This window comes from Sarcophilus harrisii, chromosome 4 (assembly GCF_902635505.1).
Source record: "Sarcophilus harrisii chromosome 4, mSarHar1.11, whole genome shotgun sequence".
Lineage (NCBI taxonomy): Eukaryota > Metazoa > Chordata > Mammalia > Dasyuromorphia > Dasyuridae > Sarcophilus > Sarcophilus harrisii.
Window position 1 is genome coordinate 337,755,943 of NC_045429.1, and position 14,375 is coordinate 337,770,317.

The window sequence follows — 14,375 nt, forward strand, 5'->3', positions numbered from 1 at the left end:
CTACCACCTACAGAAGGACTACCCCGATCCCCTCCTCTCTAAAAATTATTTTGTTTGTTTGCTTATATGTGTACATCATGTTATTCTAAAAAGAGAATTTAAAGTTATTTGGTAGCAGAAACTCCTTTTTTTAGTCTTTGTATTTCCAGTGTCTGGTACACAGTAGGTGGATGTTGACTGAATGAATGAGCTATTTTTTAAAAATGGAAAGGATCTTGGAACTGAACTTTGTTTATTTTAATAACTCTGAACAATTACTTCTAGACAGTGCTAAAATTGCTAACATTCACAGAGGGAACCAAACAGCTGTCAAAATGAAATATTCTCAGTCACTACTGACCTGGTCTGGTCTAGTACTAAACAGGCTCTATATTTCATTGCCCATCCCCTGAAGCCAATGCATCTATTTTCAAATGTAGGCACAAACAGAGGTATTCAAAATTTTGGTTGTTTACCCTAACAAATAATATGCCAAAATCAACATTGGGGAAGAAGAGGAAGGAAAAGCAAACTTTAAAAAGGTGTATTAGATGCATTAAATACAAGTGAAGGATAGGTATCAAGAACAACTTTGCATCACTAATGCTGAATTGGGCAGAATCTTCCCACTTGAGGCTTGCCTTACTCTTGAGATGTTTTTAGACTTTGAGTAAAACTTGGAGAATTTTTGTTTTAATTTGTTTCAATTTTACTGACTCATTTTAGTGATGCAAAGTCTTATTTGTCCTGCTTAGGCCTGAAGAATTAAGATTTTCTGATTAAAGTCATTACATTGATATAATCACTCCTATAATTTAATATTAAAGCTGTATTATCAACCTAAAATAATTCTTTAATAGTTATTTAATACAGAGATTATATGGCAAAATTGATTTAGTAGAGCTTTAAAAATCTGAATAGAAGCTTACTACTGTTTTTTTCTTCTTCTAATAACCTCTCGCTCAAAAAAAAAAAAAAAAGTAATATCCTGCCCCTAAAAAAAGCATCTAAGTGAAAAAATGAGGGGAGATAGTAAATTAAACACAACTGATATGCTTAGATTTTACTAACTCAGTTGATTTCATGTCTAAGGCATTTTAAAGTTGCACAAGAAACTTATCCTCTTTGGTGTTGCCCAATGTCACTTTTCTAAATGGAAATCTGCTAATATGTAACTTCTATCAATCCAGAGGCACAATCATTGAAATGCAATTAACTCTCTCTATATACAGTAGCAATTCTTCCCTATGCCTGTCAAACAGGAGAGATCTGAGACCACTACACTAATATGGCAACCATGATAGATTGTACTTTAAAATTTCTAAGAACCTTTATTCACTGATGTTTTTAAGCCTGAAATACCTCATTTTTAGAGCTGATAGAAAGTGATACTCGACACCCAAGGTTTTTGTTTGACAAAGATATCACCAAGGAAAGAGCAGGTTACATTTTGTGGCAATTTCAGCTGGATACAAATTTGTCAGTTTTATCCATCCCACTAGGCCATAAAGTTCAAGGACAAAATCCATAATTTTTTTTTAATGTGCTGACTCAAGTGCCCATACAATGCTTTGCACACCCTTTGGGAATTCCTCCCCAAAAGATAACTTGATGGTGGATATTCACTAACAATAATGCTCTAATGAGCAGCTAGCTATATGGTAAAATGGATAAGCCATCATTCCTAGAATCAAGAGGACCTGAGTACCAAAACTGCTTCAAATATCACTAGTGGTGTAAGCCTGGGCAAGTCACTGAACCTTGTTTGTCTCAGTTCTTCTCTGTAAAATGAGCTGGTGGCAAGCCACTCCAGTATTTTTGCCAAGAAAACCCCAAATGAGCTCTCAGAGAGTTAGATCACTGAAAAGACTCAACAACAACAAAAATAATTTTTTAATTTTTTTAGCTAGTACTCTGCAAGAAAAATTCCTAAAATCTCTAACCTCCCACCCCCAACCCACTCTATCTCCACATAAAGAGTTGTAAAGCCTTAATTAACTCTTCACCATTTCTCTTAAGCAAAGATCAACATTTCTAGACTGTCATGAAGTATGCCAAATTATTAAATTATTAATAAAACCTAATCTACTTACCAAGCTTGACTCTCAATCCACTGGGATAAGTAATGCCGCACCTCGATGGGGAAGTGCTGACCATATAATGCTTGCATCTGGTGGAGGGCATCTCCTTGGAGCTGCTGTGCTTGGATCCACACAGCCATTGTTCACAACCTGCTAAATAAACCAAGCAAGTTTTGTTACTTGTGTTAAAAATTATTAAAAGATTTCATACTATAGAAGATGCAAAGCAATCTTCCTAGTGGTTTAATGATCAGATTTAAAGGATTTCAACATTAACTGTAGACTTTATTCAAAATCTGACACTACTTTCACTTAGAGTAGTCATAAGCAGCTGCCTGACAAAATTGATGTAGCTGTTTCCAGGAAATGCTAAAATCAAAAGTATCATTAGTATAGAGCATAGAATAATCTTTAACACCTATGATTTAATAACTACTCTTTCAGTTCCTCCTCCCAATTCTGCCAAAATAAAGTGATGATTCAATAGTAAAAGGGAAATAATAAACACTGATTGGGGTTTGGAATATTTTGATTTTAGCGAATGTAATAAGGAATTACTTTAAAGGTAACAAATGAAAAGGAAAAACAAAAATGTCTGAAGCCTGGTGTTTAACAAAATATCATACACACACACACACACACACACACACACACACACACACACACACACACATACACACAAAATCTCGCTTGTTAACCTTCACGGTACAATAATTTATATTACTCTGCATTTGCAAAGTATACATTTGGGGAAAACACTCCAAGATTAAAATTCTAATGCCATGACATTTCTGAAGGAATGCTCAGCTACATTACAACACTTTAAAAGGTACTATCATTACAACACATTCCATTAAGTTAGGGAGGACATCAAGAGAACGTATAATGGAGCAAATGTGAGCAGATTTCATTTCATTCTTTAAGATATTTTCAATTTTATGTTTCACCTGATTGCACATGTATCAAATTGCTTGTTTCTCTAGGAGAGGAAGAAGAGGGGAAGATAATTTGAAACTCAAAAACAAAACACTGTTTTTATATGTAATCGGGACAAATAAAATATTATTTTAAAAAAAGATGTTCTCAATTTTATAAAATGTGCTACTTTATGGAAAAATTAGGAAGAGCCACTTGTCTAGGTTGCTACATTCTCCATCTCAACATCTTCAGAAAATCTACATCCTAATTATTATCATAAATTGGATCAGTCCAGACATCAGAGAACAAAATGATTGTTCAAACAAAATTGCTTTGCCTGTATAAGCATTTCCCTGTATAAAAGTTTAAATGGAATCGCACTACATTCCCACTTACTATAGAATGAAATTTTATATAAAACAGGTCTATTTGTTTTAGGGTCCATTCAAAGGGTTCTAGTTATCAAAGAGTGAAAAGGACCTTAGGCAGCCCTACAGCAGGGACTCTGAGAAATGTGATCTACTATAGCTAAGATCTGGAATATTTACTATAAATTTCTTAAATACTACAGATAATACACTCATATGTCAGGAAACAAACTTTACTTTTCCAAAGTTGCAGTTATCCGATCACATAACACTGAGCTATTTATGGGGCAGGCCAGATAGCCAACAGTGAGAAGTAGGGTGGATGCCAGTATCTATTTTGGGGTTATGCAATGTTACAGAGCAACATTTGAGTAGTATACTTTATTTGGTGCTTTTTGATTGAGATCACAATAAAATTATTTATAGAGTAAATTCAAAATTTTAGCTGGTATAAGAAAAAACCAAATGTGTGTGTGAGAGAGAGAGCGAACGAGCATGCGCGCAAGCGCACACCAATCCTCCAGAAGGAGGGCACTTAATTACACCAGTTTATTATTCAACCACATGTCAGGAAAACACTTTAATGAATATTATGGTTTTGAATCAAGAGAACTTACTTCACTTCTTTGTAACTACCACACATTTCATAGCATCCCTTCAAAAACTTTAACATAGTTATCATATGTTCCCTATGTTTTTTGTTTCCTAGGCTAAAAGCCCCAAATCCCTTCGATTTTTACAGAATGAGCTTGAACTCTATCATCATCCTGCTTGCCCTTTTCTAGATCATCTATAGCTTATCAATGTTCCTAAAATGTACCACTCAGACCCAAATACCATACTTCATACATGGATTGACAAGAGTAGAGAAGAGCAGAACCATAAAATCCTTTCTGGATACCACGTCTCTGAACACAGCTCAAGATTATATTAGCTTCCATGGATATCATATTAAACTGCAGGCTTGTATTTATGTTGCAGTCCACTAAAATTCCCAAATCCTTTTTCATATGAATTGCTGTCTTAACTTACCCATCTTACACTAGGGAATGTTTCTAAACACAAGTATGAGACTTTGAATATATCCCTATTAAATGTTTTATTATTTAATTTAGTCAATTTTTCTTTTTTTTTCCCATGAAGATTTTTATTACTTTTTTAAATCCCCTATTGACTAGGTTTATGGTGACCAGCTTTTCTGAATTCAGCCAGACTGTCTTACGATAATAAACTCTCATTCTGTTCACATATCTATGCTCAAGTATTTTTTAATTATAATTTTTTTATTTACAAGATAGATATATGCATGGGTAATTTTTCAGCATTAATAATTGCAAAACCTTTTGTTCCAATTTTTCCCTTCCTTCCCCCTACCCCAGATGGCAAGTTGTTAGTCAATTTTTCTATCTAGCCTATGACATTTAAAAAAAACCTGATTCTATCATCCAGTGTATTAAGTATTCCTCACAGATTTGTCATCTACAAAACTGTTAAATATTTCATATGTCTCTATCCAAATCATTATAAAAAGATTAAAAAGAGTAGGGCAAAATGGGCAGATAGGTAATATAGTGGATAGAGCACAGGCCCTGGAGTCAGGAGCATCCGAATTCAAATCTAGACTCAGACATTAGCTATATGACTCTGAGCAAGTCACCTAGTCTTGATTGCCTATCCTTCCCTCCAACCAGGTTCCCAACCCTGCCCCTTCCACCCAAAAAAGAACAGAGCAAAGCATAGATCGTTGGGGAAAACCAATAGAGATGCCTTTCCATGCTGACATTAAACAAAGGCTGCTCTTTAAGGCAGGTTAAAATTCTTAATTACATGATAGTACATTTAATTGTACTATTATTTTGCTTCTACTTCTCCATCTTCTCTCCAAGAATTGTGTAAGACAGTTTATCAAATGTATTGTTAAAATCTAGGTAAACTATATCTACATCATCTTCCTGATCTACCAGTTTGGTAACCTCATCAAAAAAGGAAATAGCTACGTTTGGTACGACATGTTCTTGATGAAGCCATTTTGTTTCTTTGTGATTATTACTTCCTTTTCTAGCTATTCATTATCTTCTTAATAATATATTCTAGAATTTTCCCAGAAATTAAAGTCAAGTTCAATGGGGATATAGTTTGGAGATTGCATTTTCTATCCTTTTTTTGAAAAATGACATGAGAAAAAGAGGGAGGGAGAAAATTTGGAACAATTTTTAAAATGATCTTCATGTGTAATTGGGGAAAAATAAAATATTTTTAAAAATTTTTTGAAAGAAAGGAAATTAACACATTTGCCCCTCTTCAAATCTGTAATATCTCTAGTGCTTAACAACTTTTCAGACTACTGAAAATTCTTTCAGCACTAAGGTTAGATTAGTTCCTTTGAGTCAATTGGTTTGAAGTCATCAAGGTAGCTAGGGGCTTTCTTACTACCCACCTTACTTGGCAGGGAAACCAATTCCTCTAGCCATTTTTGTTTTGTCCCTTTTAGTTTAAAGTCCATCTCTGTGATAGGAAACCAAGAAAAAAAAGAAGTCAAACAAAAATATAAATTGGGAGATTCTACTTCTCTTTGTGATGAGTTATCACTGTCCCACCCACCACAAGCAATGATTCCATCTTTTCTTTGTACCTCCTATTTTCCCATATAACTTTAAAAGACTCTTTTCAATATCCTTAATTTTTTGATCAGCCTTATAGCACATTCTGACATTTAGTAATCTAGACATTCTGTTTATTAAAACCCAATGCTTTTATAACTGTATTCCATTTAATTACTACTAATAAACTTAAAATTTTTTTAAGTTGTTGGTGAATTCCCTATATATCTACAACAGTCCTTTAGACAACTACCTTCTTTTGCTCCTGAACACACTGTTCTCTTAGTCTTCTGTGGCCCTTACCACCTTTGCTTGGATTACCGTAACAGACTCCTGGTTATCATCTATGTCCAGCTTCTTCCAGCTTTTTTTATACTTCACATCCCTGCCAAAGTCATTTCTATAATGCACTTTTCAGATCATGTTACTGATTTTTCTACTCAAAAGGTTCCTATTAAATTGGTGGCATGATCCATTCATTATATGATGGAATATTATAGTTCTATAGGAAATGATGAACATGATACTCTCAGAAGAACCTGGAAAGTTCCTCCATGAACTCAAGCAAAATTAAATATATGGTGTACAAAGTAATAGCAATGTTGTGGGATAATCATCTGTGAATGACTGCTATTGTCACCAATACAATGATCCATAACTATTCTGATAGTACAATTTAAAGAAAATACTATCTGTTTCATCCACTATCATATTTTTCTAATTCAAATAAACCTATGGGCAGCTAGGCAATGCAGTGGATACAATGTCCAGCCTGCTATAAGGAAGGCTTATCTTTCTGAGTCCAAAACCGGCCTCTGATACTTAGAAGCTGTGTACCTCTGTGCAAGTCACTTAATCCTGTTTTCTCTCATTTGTAAAATGATCTGGAGAAGAAAATGACAAATTCCAGTATCTCTGCCAAGAAAACCCCAAATAGAGTCACAAAGAGTTAGACACAACTGAAAGACAAAAACAGCAGCATTAAAAAAAAATGTATTGTATCAATATAGGCCCTATACATTAAGTGCATGATAATAAGCTACATCTGAAAGGCATTCTGGTACAGTGGAAAAAGCACTAACTATGGATGGATAACAGAGGACCTGGGTTCAAATGCTGCTTTTGACATTTACTACATGTATGAACTTGAGAAGCTACTTACTACCTGTCTTTGGCCTCGGTTTCCTCATCCATAAAACATAAAAGGTGGCCATTCTTTCCAGTTTTAAATCTATGGTCCTAATATTTGGGACAGAAGTATCTGGATCCAAAGCAAATGTCTAAGATTATACTTTGTAATAATTCTACTAAAACGCATGAATGTCTTATTTTAATTCTTAATTTTATCAAGTAGCAGAATGTATTATTTCTAAGTCAAGATTTATTATTCTTTTACTACAGCCCTAATCCAAGACATTTTATATTAAGTATTATCAAAAATTCTCTCAAATTCACACTTATATCACTGTTAATATATTTAATAACTTATACATGAAAGGAAATAGTTGCTCTGTGCCTCATTATTATGCTACTAATGTAAGCCAAAACAGTCAAGATTATGCAGCTTTTGTTCATGTATATCTCATTATTTTATAGCTGTTATGCATCTTCTACATACACCACTTCTTTTGCTTTACAGGTACAGTAATTTCTGTAATAGCTGCTTTTTAAAAATTACCAGATATTTTAATGTTGCCAAACAAGTTTTGCCTTAGCCAGAATTATTTTCCTTACTACTTAGAAACAGAATAAAATAAAATTACAATATAGAATTTTTAAAATAAGGTATTAATAAAAAAATCAGCATTACAGTGTCAGGAAAAAGTAAGAAAATTAGGAAAGCCTCCAATGTAAGTTTGTTTGGTCCCGTATAGTAAACTCAGTACTGGCTATGGACAAGAATCACTCAGGGCTGGCAGGCAGAAATAGGCTTCAATCTCTATCTCTGGGGGAAACTCCAAAATCAGTGAAATCACAGGTCCATAAGAATATCAGAAACACATTGCTTAATTAAAAAATGAAATGACTAACAAATATGGCCAAAAAAAAATCCACTTCTCTTGCATAGCAAGAAAATTCATTTTAAACAATAATGACAAAGCCTCAAATCTAAATGTTATTTTCCTCCATCAAATGTCAAAATTCTTCACATGAATGATTAGGACAATTCAAGGATTAGGTAGAAGCAATGATACCAACACAGCTAAATAGCTTGATCCCAATCTCTTACTCTAGAGGATTTATAGCATGATATTTTGCATAAGCAACGACTGTACATTTGTCCCAAATACAAGGTTTTTTTCTGCTTACTTATAAACAGTTCCATCTTCAATGCATGACGTTCTGACAAGGGAAGTGGTTTGTATCTTTGATAAATCATCAGAGTGGCTTTTGAATAAGACTGGGAAATAGATTCATAGTCTTACTTTCAGCCCAAGGAGAATAGTCTGAGCTCTCTTAAGCAATACTCTCAGTAGTCTTAAAAATTCCTAAGAATTTAAGACAGTAATATTTCTTTGGATGTACACTATCATGCTTTTCTCAAATAATTCAAGGCATCTAGATTATGAAGTCCTAGCAAAATGAGACCTTAAACTTGTTAATAAAAATGTCAAAGGAATCATGATACATACACACAGCAAAGCAGAGTGATATAAAGGGTAGGTAGCTGGCCTTGGAATCAGGAAGATCTGGGTCAAGAATTGTCTCTCACACAGATTAGCAATGTAATCATGGGTAAAATCACTTGCTCTTTTAATGTCGCATGTTACCCTCTAAGACTATAAAGTCACAACTACATTATAGATGTACTACAAAGTACATCTGCAATTATGGAGTTTCAACATCTAGAATTCCCAATACTGATAAAATCTCAGGTCGGAACTCCATTGCCCCCCCCCCCCCATCCAAACAAATATAACATACAAGCATTATTAAGCATGTAAAATTAACTTCATTGAAGTTTTTGACAGAGCCTTGTGATCAGTGTGAAGGCCAATAGCTACTGCCACAGACTGTAAAAGTTCACAGAAATTTTAAAAAATTGACTGCTGAATGTTTGTGGCAGCCCTCTTTGTAGTGGCCAGAAACTAGAAACTGAGTAGATGCCCATCAATTGGAGAATGGCTGAATAAATTGTGGTATATGAATATTATGGAATATTATTGTTCTATAAGAAATGACCAGCAGGATGATTTCAGAAAGGCCTGGAGAGACTTACACGAACTGATGTTGAGTGAGATGAGCAGGACCAGGAGATCATTATATACTTCAACAACAATACAATATGATGATCAATTCTTTTTTTATTATTATTATTTTTTTTTATTAAATAACTTTTTATTGACAGAACCCATGCCAGGGTAATTTTTTACAACATTATCCCTTGCACTCACTTCTGTTCCGATTTTTCCCCTCCCTCCCTCCACCCTCTCCCCCAGATGGCAAGCAGTCCTATACATGTTAAATAGATTACAGTAGATCTTGGATACAATATATGTGTGGAGAACTGAACAGTTTTCTTGTTGCTCAGGGAGAATTGGATTTAGAAGGTATAAATAACCTGGGAAGAAGAACAAAAATGCAAGCAGTTTACATTCATTTCCTAGTGTTCTTTCTTTGGGTGTAGCTGCTTCTGTCCATCCTTGATCAATTGAAACTAAGTTAGATCTTGTCTTTGTTGAAGAAATCCACTTCCATATGATGATCAATTCTGATGGACCTAGCCATCTTCAGCAATGAGATGAAGAAAATCAGTTGTAATGGAGCAGTAATGAACTGAACCAGCTACACCCAGCAAAAGAACTCTGGGAGATGACTAAGAACCATTACATTGAATTCCCAATCCCTATATTTTTGCCCGCCTGCATTTTTTGATTTCCTTCACAGGCTAATTGTACAATATTTCAGAGTCTAATTCTTTTTGTACAGCAAAATAACGACTTGGATATGTATACTTATTTTGTATTTAATTTATACTTTAAGATATTTAACATGTATTGGTCATCTTGCCATCTGGGAGAGGGGGTGGGGGGAAGGAGGGGAAAAACTGGAACAAAAGGTTGCTGTAAAATTACCCATGCATATAACTTGTAAATAAAAAGCTATTAAAAAAAATGACTGCTGATACTATTTAAAATGGGAGGGTTGGGTAGTAGGTATGATAGAAGAAAAGCAGTCCTGTTTAGAAGATTTTTAAAATGTATTTAAGTATTTATTTCTACCAAAGATAGTATTCAATTTAAAACATTTCAATGTCCCCAAGTACCTAGGACAGAACTAAATTCTAGGATTAACAGGTCACTGTCTGGAATAAGGATCCTTAGCAACTTAACAAATGTGTCTCTGATGGTCCTTAGAGGTAACTGGATGGCTCAGGAGATGGAATCAGGAAGTCCTAATGTCAATCCAGTCTTAGACACTCATTAGCTGTGTGACCCAGGGCAAGTCAATTAACCTTTATTTTTCTTGGTTTCCTCATATCATGGGGATAATAGGAGCACCCACCTTCCAGGGTGATTGTGACGATCATATGAGATAATAATTGTAAAGTGTTTTACACAGTATCTGGTATATAGGCACATAATAAACATCAGCTGTTATTCTTTCCCCAACTTCCAACCTTATCACATATCCATTCCACACAAACAGTATTTTGGTTTTTTCCTCTCTTCATATCCTTCAATTGGTTTTGATATATTGTGAGCAGATCTTGGGAAAGAATAACAACGCTATCTTTAAAAATCCATTTTATTACTGTATAAGCTTTTAAAATGACAAAACACCTTATTATAATACTGAACTTCTAAACCAGTACATTTGTTTAAATGAGTTCTTCAGGCACAGAAAATAGGAATCTTATAATAGGAAAGTTGAAGTCACAAAATCTAAACACTTACCTTTTGTAATGGTCGGTCAGTCATTAAGCACTGATTAGTTGCTTACTATGCGCTTAGTACTGTGCTAAACAATGGAGATACAAAGAAAGTCAAAAGACAGTTTCTATTCTGAAAGAGCTTACATCCTAATGGGGGTGACAACATACAAATAAACATGTACATTTAATATATGGTTTTAGAGACAGAATTTTCCGTTTCAGTTTCATCTCAGAAATTTTGATATGTTATTTTAACCAACATTTTCTTTCACATAATTATTGTTCCTATTATTTGTTCTTTGATCCAGACATCATTTAGAATTTCATTGTTAAATTTACATCTGGGTGCCTCTGGTCATGTTCTCTAAATTGATTTCTATTGCTTTATAATCTATAAAGGATAAATCTGTTCGAAATAGCTCTGTGCCCTAATGCATGGTCTGTTTTTACAAAAGCTCTATGTGGTTTTGAGAAATATGCATATTCTTTGGCAGTCTCATTTAGAAGTCTTTTATTAAATTCCATATTTTCCCTTTTATTTATCTTTCTATTAGATATGTCCAAAACTGGGGGAGGGGAGGAGTATTATGTCACCATTGAAAAGGATTTTACTATCCCTAACAATCTTTATTTGAACATTTCTAGCAGGAGAAACTGATGACTTCAAAAAGGTGCTACATATCATTTTGCGGCCACTGTAGTTAGTCATTAGAAAGTAATCCCAAATCTTACTCTTAGAAAATTCTGGTCAATCAGTTTAATTTTATCCTCTGGAGCTAAACAGATATATAGAGAAAGCATTTAACAATCATTTACATTGTCCCAGGTACCATGGTAGGCCAGGAGATACAAATATACAAGTAGTCAAGACAGTCCATAAGGAAGAGAAAAGTGGGGGAAGGAGAGATACTTGTATAATAAAGACAAGGAACAACAGAGCTATGGAAAGTTGTGTGGCTGCTGAATATATAAACAAATTCTGATTTATATATAAATATAAAACAAAAACTGATTTATTAGAGCAAAGGGAATCAAGGATAGGAAATGTGCAAATTATCTTCAAATCACTAATACAGAGTGAAAAACTCAGTGAACTAAAAATCAGAAGATCTTGGGTTCTAGTCTTGGCACTACTATTAACTAGTTGTGTGACCCCAAGTAAATGACTGATTTTGTGAGTCATTTACCTCCTATGTAAAATAAGAGGGCTAGAATAGATGTTTAAGTTTCCTTCCAGATCTATGATTATTATAAAAATAATTATGTCCCTACTAAGTCTTCTTTTCTCCAAGCTAATATTATCAATTCCTGTGTAACACAGGTTGGTTTCAAATGAATCAACAACCATTTATTAAGCACCTCTTCTGTGCCAACCATAGATGTCCTCTGTCCTTTGATTCCATTTTGTTTGTTTCAATTTTAAAATGCAGTATCTAGACTACTATTTATTCTTGTTCTAGATACAATGTATTTATGCATGAATCCTGAGACTGCTTTGGCTTTTTCGATACTCCTTTTTTGGTGACCTTTATGGAAGCAGGGGGTAGTAGAAAGAAATTTGGAGTCAGAAGACTTGGATTTAAATATTAGCTTATTAGTTGTACAGCTGACCCCAGATCCCCGAATCTGAATTTTCTCAATTGTAAAAAGGGAATAGAATCATTTTCACAATCTAATTTATAGGGTCATTGTTGAGTCATTTTAGTCATGCCAAGTCTTTGTGTCCCATTTGGGATTTTGTTGGCAGAGATAATGGAGTATGCCATTTCCTTCTCCAGCTCATTTGACAGATGAGGCAAATGGGGTTAAGTGATTTGCCCAGGGTCACAGCTAGGTCTGACCAACTCAGAATCTCCTGTTTCGTCAACAAATATAGCAACCTAGTCTTTGACAAACCCAAAGATCCCAGCTTTTGGGATAAGAACTTACTGTTTGATAAAAATTGCTGGGAAAATTGGAAACTAATATGGCAGAAACTAGGCATTGATCCATACTTAACGCCGTACACCAAGATAAGGTCAAAATGGGGTCATGACCTAGGCATAAAGAATGAAATTATTAATAAATTAGAGGAACACAGGATAGTTTACCTCTCAGACCTGTGGAAGGGGAAGGACTTTATGACCAAAGCAGAACTAGAGATCATTACTGATCACAAAATAGAAAATTTCGATTATACCAAACTGAAAAGTTTTTGTACAAACAAAACTAATGCAGACAAGATTAGAAGGGAAGCAATAAACTGGGAAAATATTTTTACAGTCAAAGGTTCTGATAAAGGCCTCATTTCCAAAATATATAGAGAATTAACTCTAATTTATAAAAAATCAAGCCATTCTCCAATTGAAAAATGGTCAAAGGATATGAACAGACAATTCTCAGATGAAGAAATTGAAACTATTTCTAGTCATATGAAAAGATGCTCCAAGTCATTATTAATCAGAGAAATGCAAATTAAGACAACTCTAAGATACCACTACACACCTGTCAGATTGGCTAAGATGACAGGAAAAAATAATGATGATTGTTGGAGGGGATGTGGGAAAACTGGGACATTGATTCATTGTTGGTGGAGTTGTGAACGAATCCAACCATTTTGGAGAGTAGTTTGGAACTATGCTCAAAAAGTTATCAAACTGTGCATACCCTTTGATCCAGCAGTGTTACTACTGGGATTATATCCCAAAGAGATTATAAAGAAGGGAAAGGGTCCTGTATGTGCACGAATGTTTGTGGCAGCCCTTTTTGTAGTGGCTAGAAACTGGAAACTGAATGGATGTCCATCAGTTGGAGAATGGCTGAATAAATTGTGGTATATGAAAATTATGGAATATTACTGTTCTGTAAGAAATGACCAACAGGATGATTTCAGAAAGGCCTGGAGAGACTTACACGAACTGATGCTAAGTGAAATGAGCAGGACCAGGAGATCATTATATACTTCAACAACAATACTAGATGATGACTAGTCCTGATGGATCAGGCCATCCTCAGCAACAAGATCAACCAAATCATTTCTAATGGAGCAGTAATGAACTGAACTAACTATACCCAGAAAAAGAACTCTGGGAGATGACTAAAAACCATTACATTGAATTCCCAGTCCCTATATTTATGCACACCTGCATCTTTGATTTCCTTCACAAGCTAATTGTACAATAATTCAGTGTCTGATTCTTTTTGTACAGCAAAATAATGTTTTGGTCATGTATACTTATTGTGTATCTAAGTTATATTTTAATATATTTAACATCTACTGGTCATCCTGCCATTTAGGGGAGGGGGTGGGGGGGGGGTAAGAGGTGAAAAATTGGAACAAGAGGTTTGGCAATTGTTAATGCTGTAATTACCCATGTATATATCCTGTAAATTAAAGGCTATTAAATAAAAAAAAAAAAAAAAGAATCTCCTGTTTCCTGGCCTGATGCTCTATCTACTGGACCATCTACTATCCAACGGGGTCACTAGGAGTAAAGTATTTTGTAAAATGAAATGTCATATACACATGAACTATTATCTCTATGCCCAGGTTCATATCAAATTGGACAAACGT

The 14,375-nt window shown here is 34.4% G+C and overlaps 1 protein-coding gene across 7 annotated transcripts in view; it reads right to left on the reverse strand.

Annotated features, from left to right (window-relative positions):
* STAT5B (signal transducer and activator of transcription 5B) overlaps nucleotides 1-14,375 on the reverse strand; it is a 78,908-nt gene that overhangs the window by 24,231 nt on the left and 40,302 nt on the right. For 3 of the 7 annotated variants that reach the window (XM_031966300.1, XM_031966298.1, XM_031966297.1), the window contains exon 2: nucleotides 2,073-2,210. In XM_031966300.1, coding sequence (XP_031822160.1) covers nucleotides 2,073-2,200 — 128 coding nt within the window. In that variant the 5' untranslated portion in view covers nucleotides 2,201-2,210. Of the gene's footprint in view, nucleotides 1-2,072; nucleotides 2,214-5,783; nucleotides 5,831-14,375 lie in introns of those variants that run through there. The other 4 variants (XM_031966296.1, XM_031966295.1, XM_003768199.4 and 1 more) reach the window with 3 other exon arrangements.